Raw genomic sequence first — 21137 nt, forward strand, 5'->3', positions numbered from 1 at the left:
TGCTGATAAAAACAACCGGTTGATTTTCTACATCAAGCTTAAAAACAAATTATATTTGGCTGGACAGATTTTCCATTGATTAATTCTTCATAGCCTTTCACTCTACCTTCAATACTTGTGAAAATATTTCAAAAACAATTCACCCCCCTCTTGTTTTAGCCCTATAATTCTAACACTTAAATCATATCATTTTGATTTTTAGTAGATTCAATTGCTTAGTTCTAATTTCTTTGAATTGATTTCATGTTTAGGTTTCTTATTGCGTGCTTTGCTAGTATATTTTGATTGAGATTTTTGCACCTTACTTAACTTTAATTTTTATAATCACAATTGAGTGAGGTCTGTGTTTTGGATATAAGCCACTAGTATGAGCAACTGTTGACTTTGAATCTAGCAAAAAGAATCAAGACATGAGACACCTAACACTCAAGGTTTTATTGCATTAGATCTTCAAGCTTAACTTTGGTTGGTCTAAGTGGATCCTTGGGAAGAACGATAGGCTCGTCTTCATCTGTTACAATCACCTATTTACCTTTACATAGATTTAAAGGCAAGCCTATGTGGTTGACTTCCAAAGAGAAACTAGTTTTTGGAGTGAAATTCCAATGGATAAAGTCATAGGCAATATGATGCCTTGAAGATGCCTTTGGTATTGATAAAAAGCTTGATGTAGTCTTATTCAATTTTGATACAACAACTACTTCATTATTTGAAGGTCAAAGTTGACTTCATAGTCCTTCTAGACTTTGAAGTCTTCACCTTTCATAAGGACTCTTGGAGTTGAGCTCCAACACGAAAAAAACACTACTTGGCATTAATTGTTTGATCTAAGGGGGGAATAAACTTATGTGATGGCTTAAATAACAGTCTTTTAAGAATCAATCGCATGAAACTCTCAAATATCAATCTTTTAATGATATAAATAAGGATTAGAAAGAGATTTTGAAGAAGAAGAAGAGGAGTACGCACAAGAAGCTTGAAAAAGAAGAATAAATAAAAGGGAGATGGCATTAAAGGACTTGTAGATAAGTAGTTTCTTAGTTTTTAGATGAACTTGAGAGAATTTAAAACTTAATATTTTTAACTTGAGAGAGAGCTTGGACAAAATTCACACACTCTTGAAGTTAGAAGTGTCTTTTGGAGCTTCTAAACTACCACATGTCACTTTTAAGTGCACATAGGGTAGTTTAACTTTTTCACTTGACCCTTCAAGCTTTCAAAAGTCTTCTTGTGTCCATCAAAGAGTAGATAGGTGTCTAACATGTGACTTCTCCAAGAGTCATCATTGGTTTTGAAAGTGTAATCATTACTCTCCCTAAATTCAGTGTTACATTTCCTATTTTTAAGGGATTAACATGTGATACTCATGCTTAGTGGAGTTAACTCTTTTTTAGAAAAGTTAAATAAATTTTCTTCTCTCTTTTCCACTCCTTGGAAAAATTCACCCTTTACATAAGAGAGTCTATTCCATTTGTAAACACACTTTTGAAAATTAAATGAAATTTTCCTTTGTGAGTTCACTTTGAAAGTTTTGAGAGTTCTCTATTCTTTCTTTTGTTTTTATCTTTAGAAGCTTTCTCAAGTGGTAAATCTTGTCAAACTTATCCTTTGGTTCTTAAATTAAAGGTGGCAAGTTCTTCTCCATTCTCTTGTCTTAATTCATTTTTTGTTTTCATTTCTTTACTTATTCTTATTTTTACATTGAAACTAATGCAAACAAAATGGATTTCACCATGGATTACATGCTTTCGACATTAATGCTTCAAAAACCTCTGGAGTTTCTCTTCTCCAAAACATCTTGAGTTGGTCAAGATCCTTCCAACCTTTTAAGGTTTACATAAAGTAAAATCTCACGATGTGTTGGAGAGTGTAACTTAATCATATTTTATGTAGGAGCATACGAACTCAGTTTGTTGATATTTTCGTTAACAAGATGTATATAATTTTGACAGAGCTTAAGAGACATGGTTGTGAGGATTGAAGATTTAAAGGTGATTCTTTAGGTACGTTTTCCCTCTTTATTTGAGAATTTTGTCACATTCTTAAGCGTTTATAAAGAATTAAGTGTGAAGATGGAAGATAAAGATTCAATGACAATTTTGTTTGTCAAATTTCCCATTTGAGTCATTGGTAAAGATTACATCACACTAGAATGTTGAAGATGGGAAGCTTTGATGTATCAAATCCTCATGGAACCTGAAGTTGTGTTGTGTTTTAGGTTTGGGTTTAGTTATGGGGTTTAGAATCTTTGTAAGATCAGTCTTGATTCCTACAGAAAGTTGTTGCAATCTGTTTTAAAGAACTAAGTGTTTTTTCCATGCAAAGGGAAAAACAACCGATTAAGGTTTCGAGACAATCGGTTGTTTGTCACTTAGCTGGCAAAGGAGTTTTGAAATTGTTTTTTGAATCAGTTGTGTAACTGCTGAAACCATTCAACCGGTTATATCGTGGTTTCAACCGATTAAAAGTAAGTTTTCATAACAGTATTTTGAAAACCTGTTTTAATTGATTCAGTTGTTCAAATCTGCCTTAAACGATAGTTTTTCAAAGGTTATAAATATAGCCTTCTTTCAAAAGTTTCATGCGAGAGAAATATAGAAGTTTTACACTCTGATTTGAGATCAAAAAGAAAGATTACAATCTGTTTGTGAAAAGGAGTTTTTCAAGTTTAGATAGATTGCTTTTGAGCTTTGCTGTGATTCAAGAACTGATCATAGGGCTTCTGATTTACTGATTCCGGATGTTTTCTACTCTGTCTTAGTTTCTTGTAATTGTTCATATTACATTCTGTAAACGTGTTTGTAAAATCCTGTAAAGTGAGTGTGATTCTGGCTTGAGGTGTGTGTTGTGTTCAAAGAGGGTGAGTAGGTCTTGTGGTTTCAGGATCACCTCTTTGTGGGTGTTTGTAATCTGTGTTTGGTTACATAGTGGAATACTTAGTGGTTTGACTGAGGACTGCATGTAGCTCAGGAATTGAGTGAACCAGTATAAACCTTGTTTGTAAATCTCTCTCTCTCTCTCAACTCTCTAATTGTTTGATATTTTCGCTGCCATAAACAACCGATTAAATCGTGTTTTAACCGATTGAAATTCTGATATTTATTTCTGTTAGACTGTTTGATTGACTTTTTGAAATGCTTATATGAGTTGTTTGTTAAAGATTCATTCTAAAGGAAAGTAATTGCGAAAATATTTTAGAAACAATTCACCCCGCTCTTGTTTAAGCCATCAACTCTAACATAGAAGATATGAAGTCTTACCTTATCACCTGAATATTCAACACAAGACAAATAATGGAATGGACGAGTTTGAGTCCTCTAAGTTTATAACATCTAGTGTAGTTAAGGGATTAAGAAACTAGAATAAAGGTCCAATATTAATATAAAAGACATCTATAACTATTGCAAAAAACCAAGTCACTAGAAGAAAGATTGTCTAGAGAATCAACAAAGATTCTTTAGCAGCTACGACTCAAGATGGTTCATGTCAAATGAAGATAGTTTGGTGTTTGTAATAGGTGATAAGTTGGATTATTTTGAAGCGTGGATTCTAGATTGTGATTATTGTTCTACTTTCCATATGTGTCCTAACAAGAATTGATTTAAGAAAGTGTGGGATGATTCCCTAGTTTATCTTCTACCATATGTAGACAATATGTTGCTAACTTTTAAGCATCGGGTATAGATTCAAAATTTGAAGTCAATATTAAATAGTAAATTTGAGATAAAATACTTAGGAGCTACTAGTCGAATTCTAGGCATGGAAATTTGGTGGAATTATGCACAAAAGAAGCTCTTTTTGGATCAACAAATGTACATTTTTAGAAGGTCCTTTTCCATTTGGGCATGATTTGTATCAAGTTATTTGATACTTCATTGACATTGTCCATCCATCTATTGTAACCAACACTACTCTACCAGAAGTTGAAAAGGAATACATGACTCGTGTTCCTTATGCTAATGCAATGAAAAGTCTTATGTATGTGATGATGTGCACTAAACTAGACCTTGCTCAGGTAATTACTCTAACGAATAGGTACATAGTTAACCCAAGGAAGGAACATTGCCAGGTGGTGAAACATACTCATGTACATTAAGGTATGTTTGATGTTATACTTATTTAAAAGGGTGACATTGAGTGTACTTTTATTGGATACTCAAATATAGACTATATTGGTGACCTAAATGAAAGGTAGTCTATCGGTAGTTATGATTTCATAATTAATGGCTCACTATTTAGTTAAAAAGTACTTTTGCAAGCTGACAAGAGTGTTAGATATTCTTTAGAAGCGTCAACTTAAAGTCAAACACCCATACCAGGAAGCTTCAACACAAATGATAATGTATAAGCACTGAGTCACAATAGATATTTTTTAGGACACTAACAAATAAAAGTTTGTCATGCACATGAAAAGTTGACGAATTAACAAAGAAAGAAAGAGACAACATGCATATATTCTTTCATTATTTTAAAAGCTTTTAAATTCTTAGATAGATTAATTTTTATACAACTTTGTAAAAAACATATTTGTAAATTCATCACGTTTACGAAGTTATCTCTTAGAAGGAGGAGTTTGTATTTAATATCCATTTGTTTAAACCATTTTTTTTTTGTATATCTTGAAGAAACCTTGTGTACTTTTTCTAGAGGCTTTGTGCACCTGGATTAAAAAGGCCTTATGTACTTTGTTTAAACTTAGGGGAACTTAGCGGATAGCCTAATGAGACTTTGTGAATTCTTGTAAGATAAAAATGATAGTAATAATACTTATAAACATTGTTAGTTTAGTGGAACTCTTTGTTGTTAACATTCGAGAATTGAACATAGTCAAAGTTAAGAGTGAAATAGTATAAAAACAATATTATATGTCTTTGTTACATGTTATAACTCTCTTGGTCATCATTAAAATAATTTAGAAAGCTTTTGTGAACTTATTTATAAAATCATTAAACAACTTCTTATAAGTGTTTAATAACCATTTTTTTGTGAAAATATTGTAAGGGAATTTCTAAAGCTCCATTAAAAATTCTCATTTTACAACTATAGAAGAATCACTGAATAAGAATTTTCCTTCTTCTACCTAGACATGTCTCCCTATATGTGACACACTTATGAAAAATGATATCCTCATGTTTTCCTCCTTAAGCAAAACCCTTATCTTGATTTTCGAAATGTTGAAACTTTTTTTTAGTTGAACTTCTAGATCTTGGAAGTGATATCCAATGCATGAACATATCAGTAACGTACAACAAGATTCAAATTGGCTCTAATATTAGTTTGTTATGATTAGAGTGCCAATAAACAATCTCAAGAATATTGGAAAAAAGCATCAATCAAGTGAATAACACCATTTTGAAACGAAAAATAGAGAATAAATTCAACAAAGTGACTTTTGTATTGAGTAGTAAGCATCCTAACATTCACAACAAAGTGTCTTAATTTCTATATTTGCTATGAACAATGGCCACCCCTATAAAGACCTAAAACATAGTTATAAGTTAACTAGAAAATATAAACTAACATCTAAGTAACTAAATGAACATATACAAAAGACTCTTGATTCACTAAACGACCATATATTGAGTCATTAGACAATCCTTGTTACAGATAATATTTATAACTATTAGATGACATCTACAACCATAAGACACTTTATCTTTAAAAAGTTTAATACACAAAGATCTACCGTCTTCATAAAAAAAAGTGATATATTCCGAACATGTTGTTAGAGCTTCACTCAACATTTATTACCAATGCTTTTAGTTCATTTTTCAGAATAACACACCTAACATATAAGTGACATTGATATAATGATATATGCTCCTAATAAAGAAATTTTAGTTGATGTTGAGATTTTTATGACTTTACTAATATTTTAAGATGTAAAAGTGCAATACAAAGTATTAAAATTATAAGTAATTGCATAAGTTGACTAAAAATTCAAATAATAATAACATAGAAAGATATTATTAATATTGTCTAACCTTATAAATTAAAATTGAAAGACTAAAAAAATATATTCAATTCAGAGAACTAAAAATATATTTAAATTTTAATAATCCTTCTTAATGTGACAAATGTTGAATAGATAATAATTTATCACATCATTAACCTAAATAACTTTACATAACTTTAAATTAAAAAATAAAATAAATAATATTCCAATTTTGCCTTACAAAATTTTTAAATTTTAAATCTAAATTACAATATATCTCTCAATACTATATAAATTCCCGAAAAGTGACTAATGTGACAATTCGGGACACGAAGGTACCACGAAGTTCAAAATCCATCTTCAAATCAAATTCACCTAATCATAATAAAACCTTTATAAAATAAATAATAATAAAAAACCACGCTGTTGCCTTGATTCATTATCAGAAACAAAACCTCTGTTAATTAGTTTGACACCCTCCTCCTCCTTCTTCGCAACCAAGAAATCGAAATCATACGCCAAATCTCAATTATACCCCTACCATCTTCCCTAATTTACAAGCCTCTCTCTGTTGGCAGGTAATCATGTACAGCAACATGCTGGTCAACTGCTCCAACTGCCGCATCCCTCTGCAGCTGCCACCTGGCGCCGGATCCATCCGCTGCGCCATCTGCCACGCTGTCACTCTCATCGGCGACCCACGCGCCGTCCCTTCTCAGCCCCCGGCTTCCCCCCACCCGCATCCGCCACCATCCCCCTACAACCACGCACCATCCGGCCCGCCGCCTAACCCCCACGGCAGCAAGAAGGCCGTCATCGTAGGCATCTCGTACCGGTTCTCCAGGCACGAGCTCAAGGGATGCATCAACGACGCTAAGTGCATGAAATACCTTCTCATCAACAAGTTCAATTTTCCAGAATCTTCCATCATTATGCTCACCGGTACACCTCTCATCTTTCGATCGCTGCTTTTCTCTCCTTTTCCCGAGAGAATTTTTTCATGTAATGTCATAATTTGGGTTTTTTCTTATCATATGAGTGGATTTTGTTTTTTATTCTCAATAATTCACGTTTTACTATTTATTGCATTGGTTGATTTCGTTTTAATTAATTATTTCATGCTAACTGAGATTGAGACGCGGGAGTGTTTTTTGGTTTTTTCAACTGATGAAATTTTCTCAAATAATGCAGGCTTATTTTAGTTTATTGTGATAAACTTATTCTGTCGTTTGAAGTGATTGTGCTTCATAATTTTCAATCTGAAAATTTCCACACGTAGCATTTCTTGCAGCTCGGTAGTTTTTTTTTTTCAAATTTCTTCAATAGAGATGGAAGGAGAATTGCTGGAGTTGAGTATCCACTAGGATTTTAAATAATATGGTTATGAAATAGAGAATCGTCCTCGGTTTCCTTATCGAATAATTTTGAACCTCGTCACGTAGGTCAAATACACTTTACCCGAATGGTTTGAATAGAAATCAGTCACTGTACCTGCCTATGTTTAAAAAGTGATACTTTGTCCCCTTTTTTGAAACGTGTACAAATTCCAATCAATGGCAAGTTGTCTATCCCTTTCTGATGTAGGATATTATTCTTTTTCTACCTTTTGGTGATTGAATGTTTAATGTCTCTGTAAAAGTTTTCAAGACAATAATGGAAGTTTTTTTTTTTCTTTTTTTTCAAAAGGGAGTATACAAAAACATAACTATAGAGTCAATGATCTCAACTATGTGACACCCAAGGCTTTAAAAATCATCTGCAGCATGCTCTGCGAATAAACAAAAGAAAAAACAGGACCATGGGGGGACATAGGCGAAAACCCATGGAAGGATTAGGAAAATCTAAACTATTGAAGCCATACTTATCCTATTGAAATTTTCCCTTATAAAGGGGTGATTGAATCCAATCAAAAAGACCCCTGCCACCGTAACTAGCCAGTTTGTCTGCACATGTATTACCTTGACGGTAAATATGGTTGATAAAAAAAGAAATGCTTTTGTTGTTTTGTATTAAAAAATGGATAGAAGGAACAGAGGGTTGTAAGCGAACTCATTGAGGAACATTCTAATTTTCCAGTTTGCACTTAGTTTTTATGAATTGTTTCTCTACCTGAAGTTTTTAATAATACAATTAATTGTGTGCTACTATGATATCTGAATCTTATATTTTAGTTATTTGCTAGTAGATAATCCAATTAATAAGCAGTTATTTTATTAATTTGGTGTTTCAATACTTGTGTGGATACTATATTCCGATCCATCATTATCTAGGCCTCACTCTGTTTCTTTAACAACTTACCTTAGGTTCCCAACCAAAAGTTATAGATGCTTTTGAATAAACTTTTTTATCAGAAATTCTTACATGGTTGTTATGAATAAAAATTATAAAATTTGAGTTTATTACATAGTTTATTCTTTACACATAATAATGGAAAAATTTGATACATCTCTCTTCCTTTTATGGAAGTCATCACAATACAACTTATCTGCTGGTAACTCAAACAAAGATTCATTAGTTATATATCTGATTTGATTGATTTTACCTTTTTGTGTGTTATGAAGTTCTGATTTCTTGGTTATTTATATAAAAGTAGAAAATATAATCTTTAGATGCATGATTTCTCTTTTATTTTCTCCTTATTATCCACAAGTTGAAGAGAGTTAAATTCAATTAATATCATTTTCTCAAATTTTGGTCAAGAGGGTAACTTTAATAAAACATTTCATCAACACCCTTTTGTGTTTCTATATAAAGCTTTTGGGAGGAGATGAATCGTGTGATAAATTTTATAATAAGGGGAAGTTCTATTACATTTTAGCCTAGAAGGTTGGTGGTGTGAGTTTGTCAAATATTAGGATGCAGGTATGTATACTTCCTCCCATAGCATCTGATGGAAAATCCATACGTCTTCTTTCTTCAGTCTTGGTTTATACCGGTTTAGATTTAGACAACAGTCACACTAGCTCATTAACCAGCACTTGCATTGTGTTGTGCCCTTTAGAATTTGGATGCACGTATGTATACTTTCCTCACATAGTATCTGATGGAAAATCTAATACATCTGCTCTTTCAGTCTTGGTTTATACCGGTTTAGATTTAAACAACAGTCACACTAGCTCATTAACCAGCATTTGCATTGTATTGTGCCCTTTAGAATTTTGGCAAAATCTTATTACTCGTTACAATTTTACCTGCATTTAGATAGATTGTTTATTTTTATGATTGAGCTTTGAAAAGTGACCAATAGTCAATTGTCATTTGTCAGGCACATTTTTGTCATTTACTCTTCTAGTTCTAAGAATTAAGTAATTAAATTAACTCAATTCTTTTCAGTTTCCTGTTTCTCAAATGCAATTCTAGGCGGTAGACTCCAGTCATTTTCATGCTTGTTAATCAATCCAAAATATTGGTGCATGATGTCCAACCTTGAAACCACTATAGTGGTGGATGATAGGATAGGCTCTATACTGAAGTTTATAAATACAAACTAAATAATGTAAACTGTACACTCATAAATGCTTAAAATATAAGTTCTCAAAAAAGTTAAGATATTCAAAATTTAAAGTAAAAAAATTATAGTCATAAGCTACAAATAGTCAATAACAACTGACACCTCCCAATTATATGCACTTTGAATTGTCTATCAAACAGAAAATAGGAAGAAGTAAAGAATTGAGGAAAACAAAAGGTAGACAGACATGCCAAGATAGCAGGAAAATAACCATAGCAAAAGAGGTTAGTTGTTTGTCCTAAAGTTCTGCCAGATTACTTAGTCAGGGTTGGCCAGAAACACAAAACAGAGCTGTGGGTTAGTTCTTTGGTGTTTAATAGAAGTGACGTAGGAAAGGAGTTCAAAACTCTATCTAATAAAAAACCGGGAAATTGCAGAATTATCCCCAAAAGATTGGATGACCAACCAACAATTAGATGGAAAGGAATGTTCTTTAACACCTTATTCCAATCAAGGTGAATATAGCTGCTAATTGGTGGTGAAAGATGCTTCACAAAATCACGCCCAATGGCTTTTATATAGTAGACCAAGGCCACGATGCAAAATAATGCTGCAATTGTGGCACCATTACATGCAATTAATAACACTATTTCCATGTAATTATATCTTTCACCTACTGTCCAATATATTTTCACCGTGCTTTTTTATCAACAAAGTAAATGTGAATCCCTAATACATAAATAATATGACAGAAATTTTAGCAATAACATGTTGGAGATTGGTATAACTATTTTTCGATGCATGCTGTGCTGTGTTTTCATTTTTAATGAATCCTATTGGTACAGAGAAGAAGAAAAGCACGTGAAACCCTTTGACATATAACTGGTTGAAACATGTGCTAGAGAAATTTTGTGTTCTTGGATGCATGTGCATGCTAGAAAAAATAATTTAATATGGGGATCATGAACTTGAGCAAGTAAAGAATGAAATGAGGCATCCTGAATAGTGCTAATCACTTTGTGGAAAGATAACATTCTAAATAAGCACTGCTAGAATAATAATTTGACCAAATGCCTTGAATGACCAACAGCTTGAAGATCTCGATTGGCTGAGAAGAAAAAAGACCGAGACATCACTTGAATGATGCTCACAAGGTAGAAATTAGTTACTAACTTACTATTTAATAACAAAGACCAATAATGATAAATAACAAGATTATAGATGGAAAAAGAGAGAAAACTTCACAAAAAAGTTAAACATCAAAGAAATTATCAAGAAATACTAACACAAACTTCCTCAAAAATGGTTTTAACACCTCATTTATTAAAGATTGGAAAGTTGAAGGAGCATGCATCAGCACATGGCATAACTAAGAATTCATAATGTCCTTCATGAGTTCTAATATCTTCCTCTCAGCATAACCAAGAATTCATAATGTCCTTCATGAGTTCTAATATCTTCCTCTCATGTCCTTATTTGATGATAGCGCGATTTGAGATCCAACTTAGAAAAAATGGTCGCTACACCAATCTTATGTAATAATTCCTCTATAATCGGAATAGGAAACATATTTGGTATTATTATTTTATTCAGAGCTCTATAATCAACACATAATTGCCATCCCCATCTTTTTTATTGACTAAAAATTATTAGGATTGGCATAAGGACTTGCACTGGGGCGAATGATGCCTACACCCAACATCTCTAACACCAATTTTTCAATCTTTGTTTTTTGGTAGTGGGGATATTTGTATGGCCTAACATTTGGTATTTGAGAGTCCAATTTCAATATGATTGCATGATCTTGTGTTAGAGAGAAGGTGAATGATAGATTTTGGTGGGTGTATTATAGAAGGAATTTGCCATGAACACCATATTCCAACCATATTTGCGAAGATATTTTTGCGTTTTCTTTCACGATATTTTGGTATACAACACAACATGGAAATGATGATGTGTGTGCCTTCATTCCGAATTGATTTCTTGAATTGTTGATGGATTGGGCGGAAGCTTGATGGAAGAAATGAAACAAGGATAGCTCCAATGGAACCATGGATTCCTCGAAGGTGCATGAGGAGTAGGGAGAGTGATTGGTTGTGCCATATCACTTGGAGAGGTGAAGGAGAAGACCAAAGGTGTCTAACCTAGAGAGGTTTAGACAAGAGAGTGCAAGAGCTAGCTAGCAATTGACAGCATAACATTCATAAAATTGATCTTATTAATTCACGAGCCAAGCACCTCAATTTATACGAGAGAGGGTTGAACATTTTGGAGCCAAAATTTGAAAATTCAAAATAAAACTCTCCAATGAGAAGGTGCCATGTGGGCCCATGCTTTCCATGTTTAGCTCACACCTTCCATGTTAAATCCTCTCCACTCCTAGGCTGCCATGTGGATGTCCATGTGCTCCTTGCCAAGGAAATTTTCGTCCTCTAATAAATCCTAGACGTTTTAGGGTTGCATTGGACTCAAAAAGCCCACTTGTTATCCTAACTAGTCACTTTTAACCCTAACTAAACCTATTTTACTATTGACCCAAATAGAAGCCCAAAAACCTATGCTACTTAGCCCAAATATTTGGTCCAATTATTTTATGCTACTAACATGGCCCATGAAATCCTAAACAACTTTATACAATTTATTTAAGCTAAAACTTGGTCCAAAAATAATGTTGACTAGTCAGCCAAAACTCAGTCTTCTTGTGTTCTTTTGACCAAAGCTCCAGTTTATGTTTTCATGAGTTGGAGGTCTTATTGGATATATTTGTACATTCTTTCACCCTAGAGTTGTCCTTTTGATTAGGCCTACAAAAACAGACAAAAGCCCAATTAGACCCATATTTGCAAATAAATCCATAAACAACCTCTAGATCTTCATTCTCCTTATTATGTAGTTGTGTGTGGCTGGGAGCTCTCCCATCGGGAAGGAACATTTGATACAACTCGGATAGGTATTAAATATTCTTCAACGACATAAATTTTATACAAAATCAGAAGAAGTGTGATCTTTGGAAAACCAGACGGTAGTATTTGGGTCATGTTATTTCTGGAAAAGACGTGCAGATGGACTCGTAGAAGATTTCAGCCATTATGGACTGGTCAAGACCAAATCCTTGAAGGCTTTTTAGGGGTTTTTTTGGGCCTCACTAGATGTTATAGATGCTTTATACACAATTATGGAAGAATAGCTCGACTATTGACATAGTTGCTTTAAGAAGGGAACTTTTGGGCGGATAGAAGAGAGCATGGAAGGAATGCAACAACTCAAGGAAGCTATAACTACAACACCAATTTTAACGATGCCCAATTTCGATCAACCTTTTTGCATAAAATGTGATGCTTCGGGTAAGGAGATAGATTTAGATCTCTACAAAATAAGAAACCCATATCATTTTTTGACCGAGTCGTCATTGGCCAAATGCATATATCTATGAAAAGAAGGTAATGACACTGGAGACTATATCTATTGGGACAGAAATTTACGGTGTACACAAATCAGAGAAGTTTGAGATATTTGTTAAACAAAGGATCACTACAAAAAACCTATAAAATTGGTTGGCCAAGCTTTTAGGATACAAATTTGAGATAGTGTACAAATCAAGAACGTCTAATAAAGTGGCAGATGCCTTATCCCGCGCTTATGAAAAACAAGGGGCGACTCTCAACTTGTTATTTAAGCCTTATTGACATGATTTCAAATTTGTGTAGAATGAAGTGTTTAAGGAATTGGTTTTGCAGAAAATCAAGGAAGAACTAATCAATAATCCAGGTTCACATAGGAACTCTACATTGAAGAATGGAAGGTTGCATTATAGGGATGATTAGTGATTTCGGGTACCTCCCACTGGATCTCGATATCGCTCTAAGAATATCATATGACACCAATGAGGGGACACTAGAGGAATTTTTTGTACGTATAGGGGGATAGCGCAATCATTGAATTGGATTTCCATGGAGAGTACAATTACAAAATTCGTGGCTGCTTGTCCAATTTTGTCAACAAAGTAAGAATCGGGCTTGCTTCCAAGGGCTCCTTCAACCGTTGGCAAAATGGGAAGCAATAAGCATGGACTCCATAATAAGGCTTCCTAAATCTAATGGGTATGACTCAATTTTGGTGGCTGTAGATCGGCTTAGCAAGTATGGCCATTTCATTCTCGTAAAACATCTTTATTCGACAAGATTAATAGCAGAAGTTTTTATCAAATAGGTGCTCAAGTTATATGGGATACCAACCTCAATTGTGAGTGATAGGGATACAACTTTCTTAAGTCTCTTTTGGAAGGAGTTGTTCAGACTTCAAGGTACAACCCTCAATATGAGCACAATGTATCATCCCGAGACAAATGGGCAAACGGAAGTTTTAATTCGGATGTTGGAAACATATCTTCGATGTTTTAGTTTGGAACAATTGAAAACATGGGTGAATTTTATGTCTTGAGATGAGTATTGGTACAACACTAGTTTCCAAGGAGCCTCCAAATGTACTCCTTTTGAAGTTGGGTATGAAAAGGGTCCTCCATCTCTTGCTAGGTTTGTACCCGGATAAATGTTGGTGGATGCTATGGCTCAAATTTATGACAATTGATGAGGCCCTCAAATAGCTAAAGTTCCATTAGGTTGAGGGCAAATGGAAAAATTCGCCAATTGACATAGGAAACATTCTCTAATGAAGGTTGGAGATAAGGTATACCTTAAAATTCATCCTCTTCATCAACTCACTATGCCAATTCAATTACATCCCAAGTTGGTAGCTCACTATTGTGGCCCTTTTGTTGTTTTCTTGCAAATAGGACTAGTAGCTTATAAATTGCAACTACATGAAAACACGCATATTCATCCAATCTTCCATTTTCACAGTTGAAATTGGTCGTGGGAAATCATCAAGTGGAAGAAGAGTTACCACAGGAACTCTAAGGTCCTGAATTATCTCCAAGACAGGTTTTGGGTAGACGAATTGTGCATGTATAGGGTGTTCCTGAGCAACAAGTGTTGATCAATGGAATGAAGGAGGAATTGAAGCAGCTACGTGCGAAGAGGTGGCAACTATGAAGAACCAATTCCCAGATTTTAACCTTGAGGACTAGGTTGTTTCAATAGAAGGGAGTATTGTTAGAGAGAAAGTGAATGGTAGTGTGGATGGTGTATTACAGAAGGAATGTGGCAAAATAAAAAATAAAGGGGGTGTGCCAGTTGGGTCGGTGTGTTGGTTGGGTTAGTCTTATATCAATACCAACCATTTCGGCCTTTTGGGGGTAAGGGTTATTTTTTTTGGGTAGTTGCCAAACAAGAATTGCCCTATGTGAAAGGAATAGTTCCTTTGTTTTCAAACATAGTTATTTTTTGTGTTTGATTGTAGAAATAAGATCACCAATAGTACTATTAGTGTGTTTGCTTTGTGTTTTTATTTCTTTCAATCTTCTTTACAAGAAGTCTATCATCTTGCCTTCTTTGAAGAGGTAGAGTACCCGGTATGCAACCACTCTACAACCTTGGCATAGTCAATTATGATTGCATATTTCCCACCACTTAAACCCAGATAAGGCAATTCCTTCCATTGCCACCATTACAATTTCCATTTTCTCCTGTTCTTGCACTCCTCTCAATTAGAAATATCTTTCCACTTTACCTATCCACCTCTCAATTAGAAATATCTTTCCACTTTACCTATCCACCCTATAACATCTTCTCCCTCGAAAATTGGAATATCCATTTTTCTCCACTTGTCACGACTCTTAATTCCCCGGTACACTTCAGCTACTAACTCTTGTGCAAGCTTAGATGAAACCCTCTAGTTCATAGTACTTACTGCAGTCCCATTTCTGGCTCCCCTCTTTCATCTTTTAACAATCTTTTGCAACTACGCCATATGTGAATCTTGTTGTGCAAGACGTCATTCCCAACTCATATCATTTTGGGTCAATCTTGCATCTAATCTTTCTTCTAAACCCACTGGTAATTGAAGTCCATTTGCTAATGTCCTCTCCAACGCCTCCAATCTTGACTCCATCAGTTTTGTGTTCACCATGAGTAGTACCCGTAGAGCCTTGAAAGAGCGTGATACTAGTTTATAAAAACTGTATCAGAAAACTTAAGGAAGATGAAGTTTACATAAATAAGAGAAACAAACGCAGTATATTTCCTTCAATGTATGGTATTATTAAAGCAATATTTCTAGTTCTTTGAGGGACCTATATCCTCTCAACATGTATTTTTCCTCCCCTTTTTTGTAGACCCCAAAAATATATTTTTACCAACCTCTCTTATTTAAGTAACCCTACTAACATTGTAACTAACTCATAACTACTGTAACTAAGTCAAATAGCTCTATTCCCATTTTCCTTATTTCTTCTCTCAAACCTTTGTAATAGGTGGTCGTATCCTATCAACATACTTTTTCACTTTGTAAGAGCTAAATCTGATATTAAAATTTGACATGCAATGCGTGCCTATGATTAGTCTAAGAATTTGGAAGAGTTGTTTATCCTACATTATATTTTAAGAAAAAAAGAAATTCATAAAGCATATATGCTAGTATTCATCATTTGAATTTCAAAATTCAGAAGAAGAAGATCCCCATGGCCCCAAATTTCCATCCAAGCACAACATTAGGATGGCGATGTATTGGCTTGCGCAAGGATGTCAACCTGGAGACTCCCTGGTTTTCCATTATTCTGGCCATGGTTCACAGCAAAGGAACTATAGTGGTGATGAAGCTGATGGATATGATGAAACTCTATGCCCCCTGGATTTTGAAACGCAGGGTATGATTGTAGATGATGAGATCAATGCAGCCCTTGTTAGACCCATTCCTCACGGAGCTAAGCTACATGCACTAATCGATTCCTGCCACAGTGGCACTGTTCTAGATTTGCCTTTCCTTTGCAGAATGAAGAGGTTACCTTCTAAAATTGTCTGTTGTATCTGCCTGGTTTAACTTTGTTATATTTGGCTTTGTTGAGTTTAGTATTGTGATGTTTAATTAAAAAAATTTAACTTTGCGTTGACGCTTCATCAAAATGAAAATGGATATAAATGTATGCACTTTTTATTTAATACCAAGTACTATGAGGATTAATAGCATATATGAGAATATGGAGGTTGACTATACGTGTAGGAAATATTGTATGTCAGAGAAAGTTGGAGTGTCACTTATTGAGTAAGAACTGAAGCCTGTATGTGGCGTACTGCATATGTAGGATAAAACCTATTTACTGCATTATTTAAATCTATTCCAAAATAGAGTTCAATGGGAGAAGAGTTTAGAAGAAGAAAACTAAGATATGTATTTTGCGTTTTCTTCCGTTTTTTCCTATATTTTTATAAATTTAGTATTTACTTTTATGCCTAGATTATACATATATAGAGAAAAATGATGGAAACTAGAGAGAAAGAACCAAAGGAACATAACAGAAAATAAAGGATAGAATTGTGAAGGGTTTCTTCTTCATGAATGATCTCTCCCTTCGCTTACAAAATCCATCAAATGTACAGTTTGTCTACCTCTAATCTGATTTCCCCATTTATAAAAATCTCTTCTAGCTAACTAACATACTAGTGAGTACAACTAATTGTCTAATGGACTAACTTACTAACAGCTGTAGTTGTTGACTCATCATATTTCCTTACGTTCCACTTATACTTATGTAACAGGACCGGACAATATGCATGGGAGGACCATCGCCCTAGGTCTGGTGTATGGAAAGGATCTAATGGTGGAGAAGTTATTTGCTTCAGTGGATGCGATGATAATCAAACTTCCGCTGATACATCTGTAAGTTTCAGCAAATTCAAATTGATTTATGTCTGACCGTGTTTCAATCTAGACTTGTGAGGTCTGTTGTCCGAACATACAATCACTATCTCTATAAACAGGCTCTATCGAAGATTACATCGACTGGGGCAATGACATTTTGCTTCATCCAAGCCTTAGAGGGAGGTCACGGGGCTACCTATGGCAGCATTCTCACTGCAATGCGCAATGCCATCAGAAATGTTGGCAGTGGCGGCGGTGGGGGTGGAGATGTGGTAACATCTCTTATCACCATGCTTGTGAGCGGAGGTAGTGTAAGTGCTGGTGGACTGAGACAGGTAAATATAGTTTGACAGTTCTTTGATCGTATCACAAAGCATGTTTTAACTGTTCTCTTTTTATCAGTAGCTGGATGATATGAAGTTTTGAACTCATTACTTGTATACTACCTTATAAGAGTTCCTTTTTTATGTTTGTACCTGTGCTCACTGTCTGTTGTTTTTCCTTGTTGCGTTTTGTTTGGACAGGAACCGCAGTTGACAGCTTGCGAAGCATTTGATGTTTATAGAAAACCTTTTTCCTTATGATACTCAATATTCTCTATTCTGCAATTTGTTTTCCTTGGCGCTCCCCTGTATACGACATTGATTACAATGATTAATTCATGTATTATAAAGTAGATATGGCCCTTTTTCGGATGATTTATGTTACCCATGAGAGTTTTATATGCTCTAATAATAGTGACTTGATTGCTGCTGCACTCATTGGATTAATATGCTGATTCGACTCCTATTTTGAATTCCACGTAATAGGTCAGCATCTTACCTCTTCTGATTAAATTTGGTCTGCTTTTCCGTAAAAATTGTCAATAGTGATAAGTGATTTCTAATGTTAATCTTGCATCATGTGCATAAATTTGATGTAATATGTCTTTAGGTATAAATAAGTTTTTAATGTCCAATATTAGGGGTGCTAACTAATCATAAAAATAACTAAAAAATTAAAACTTTTTGGATCGATTTGGATTTTTTTTTTTGTTCAGAATTGAGTGATTTGGATTGGTTAGCAGTTTGAAATTTCAAAAGTGATTCAAACCTATCTGAATTAGAACCGAAATCAATTATTTAAACATTACTACATTAATTATTATTTTACTCATATATGATATATGTGTATGCCGAGAAAAATCTAATATGTTTATCTTCATTCATACCTATAAATATGTAGCTAATAAAAGAAAACCCTATTAATATGTAATAGAAGAATAAAGTATGTTTAACATATGTATGAGGTGGGAAGAGTGTTATAAGGTTACATTAATAATTTTGGAGGTGAAAAATGCGAAAAAAGAATATTATTGAAAGGAAACAAAACATAACTAATAAAATGTTTTGAGTTTTGTGAAAGAATTAGTTAGACTTAAATGAGGAAGATCTAATGGATTATTTATTATTTATGTATATACATATATTAACAAGAAATTATATAAATAAAATTGCAAAATGAATCCAAACCAAATCGCAAAAATTGATTTGATTTGGTTCAGATTAGATCGCATGTAATTTTTATGATCGGTTTGAATGTATTTTTAACTTAAAACCAAACTAAATTTTATTATATGATTATATATAACTATTAGTACAAGTAACAATTTATTTAATAAATATAATTTATTTAATACTGTGTATAATTTATTAGGTACTTATTTTACAAAAATGTTTATTAAAAAGTCAAATTGAAAAATTGTCTAACAAGAATTTATAATTTATTTAAGTCTTACTTATATAGTATGTTAATTGAACAAATTTTAGAGCTTTTATAATGAGACTTGTTTACTTAACGATTATGGATTTATCTTTTTGGCACATGATTTTGATTAGTATTAGAGATAGAATATTAATTTGCATAGTTATGGTTGAAGTCGAGTCGTGCATCCCCAAATTAAAGTTGAGGGTTGTGTATTGCATGACAACTAGGATAAAAAAGACAATATTAATGTATAAAGGGAAGTTTATATTGCAACGAACATATGTAGGTGTTAATCCTATAATTATATTGTATAAGTTGTCCATTTGCAAATATGCACAACCAATCTCTCAAAAGAAAAGAAGAGTAGAGGAGGAATTTTTTTTTTTCATATGGTAGTTATGGTTGAAGTCGAGTCGTGCATAACAATCCCTAAATTAAAGTTGAGGGTTGTGTATTGCATGACAACTAGGATCAAAAAGACAATATTAATGTCTGAAGGGAAGTTTATATTGCAACGAACATATGATAGGTGTTAATCCTATAATTATATTGTATAAGTTGTCCATCTGCAAAGATACACAACCAATCTCTCAAAAGAAAATAAAAGTCAAAAGAAAAGAAGAGTAGAGGAGGAAAAGAAATTTTTTTAGATAATAGGTGAAAAAAGTTATTACAAGCTAGCTTTATCTAAGAATGTGTTAGACAACATGATTAACAAATACAATCATCATAAAAAAAAAACAAATAACAAATGACATCTATAAATATAACAAATAGAAGGCACTTCCGGGGTAAGTTTTAAAAAAAATTCAAAAAGAAAAAAATTCAAATTTTAACTAAAAATAGCAAGCTGAAACTCATTCTGGGAGTGACAAGTGGCACTCTATATGACTTACACGTTGTGCAAAACTCCATTTCTTTAAATACTCCCTTTCTTTATATACACTTTCAGCGTTTCTCTCTCCTATTACTCAACTTCCCCGATCTCTCTTATCTGGTTCCCTGCACCGTTCTTCTCTTTGTTTCCTTCTCTCTCCTATTTTTCAACTTCCCCTGTTTCTCTTATCTGGTTTCTTGCACCGTTCTTCTCTGGTTTTCCTGTGGTTCTCTCCTATTTCTCCAGGTTATTATTTCTTCTTTTTGGGTTTTTCTTATCAAAGTTTAGTTCTTTTCATGTTTCTGATGATTTTTTTTCTTCTTTGGGTTTCCTGCACGGTTCTTCTATAGGTTTCCTGCAGTTCTCTCCTATTTCTCCAGGTTATTATTTCTTCCTTTTGGGTTTTTCTTATCAAAGTTTCGTTCTTTTCATGTTTCTGATGATTTTTTTCTTCTCTGGGTTTCCTGCACGGTTCTTCTCTAGGTATTCTCTAGGTTTCCTGCGGTTCTCTCCTATTTCTCCAGGTTATTATTTCTTCTTTTTGGGTTTTTCTTATCAAAGTTTCGTTCTTTTCATGTTTCTGATGATTTTTTTTCTTCTCTGGGTTTCTACACGATTTTTCTCTAGGTTTCCTTCTCTCCTATTTCTCCAGGTTATTATTTCTTCTTTTTGGGTTTTTCTTATCAAAGTTTCGTTCTTTCCATGTTTCTGATGATTTTTTTCTTCCCTGGGTTTCTTGCACGTTGGGTTCCCTGCGGTTCTCTCCTATTTCTCCAGGTTATTATTTATTCTTTTTGGGTTTTTCTTATCAAAGTTTTGTTCTTTTCATGTTTCTGCTGTTTTTTTTTTCATCTACATTTCATTTCAGTTTCTTTCGCAACCCGTAGTGGAAGTTGAATGGATTTTCATTCATATCCATTGTACCTTCAAGCACCAAGGTGAAATCTTTTCCAGGTTAAGTTTGTCTGTCCTCATGGTTTGGACTTCCATTCAAAGACATATTTTGTTGGGTTTTGCTTATCAAAGTTTCGTTTTTTTTTTTCATGTCTCCGTTGATTCTTTTACCGTTTCTTTGCTTCGTTCTTGACATTGTTTTGTTCTTGACATTGTTGATTCTTTTTTTTTTGTTACGTCTCATAGCATAAAAATTATATATTTTTTTTTGTTTTTCTTATCAAAGTTTCATTCTTTTCATGTTTTGATTCTGTTCATCTCTTTTACCGCCGCTTTGTTTCTTTGCTGATAAAATCGTTAATGGAGTTTTTTTTACTTAGGATTTGGACTTCCACTCAAAGAGATCTCCTTTTTTACACCTTTTTTCATCTATATTTCAGTTTGTGTAGCAACCTGTAGTGGAAGTGGAATGGATTTTC

General features: G+C 33.6%; 1 protein-coding gene across 1 annotated transcript; it reads left to right on the forward strand.

Moving 5' to 3' along the window:
* The first annotated feature begins 6258 nt into the window (after window positions 1–6258).
* On the forward strand, window positions 6259–17911 carry LOC137824383 (metacaspase-1). Its single transcript, XM_068630017.1, has 5 exons — window positions 6259–6877; window positions 15949–16282; window positions 17039–17159; window positions 17261–17476; window positions 17666–17911. The coding sequence occupies exons 1-5, from the start codon at window positions 6520–6522 to the stop codon at window positions 17723–17725; spliced, it is 1089 nt and encodes a 362-aa protein (XP_068486118.1). The 5' UTR covers window positions 6259–6519; the 3' UTR covers window positions 17726–17911.
* Window positions 17912–21137: the final 3226 nt, after the last annotated feature.

The sequence above is a fragment of the Phaseolus vulgaris genome, chromosome 8, assembly GCF_000499845.2.
Source record: "Phaseolus vulgaris cultivar G19833 chromosome 8, P. vulgaris v2.0, whole genome shotgun sequence".
Lineage (NCBI taxonomy): Eukaryota > Viridiplantae > Streptophyta > Magnoliopsida > Fabales > Fabaceae > Phaseolus > Phaseolus vulgaris.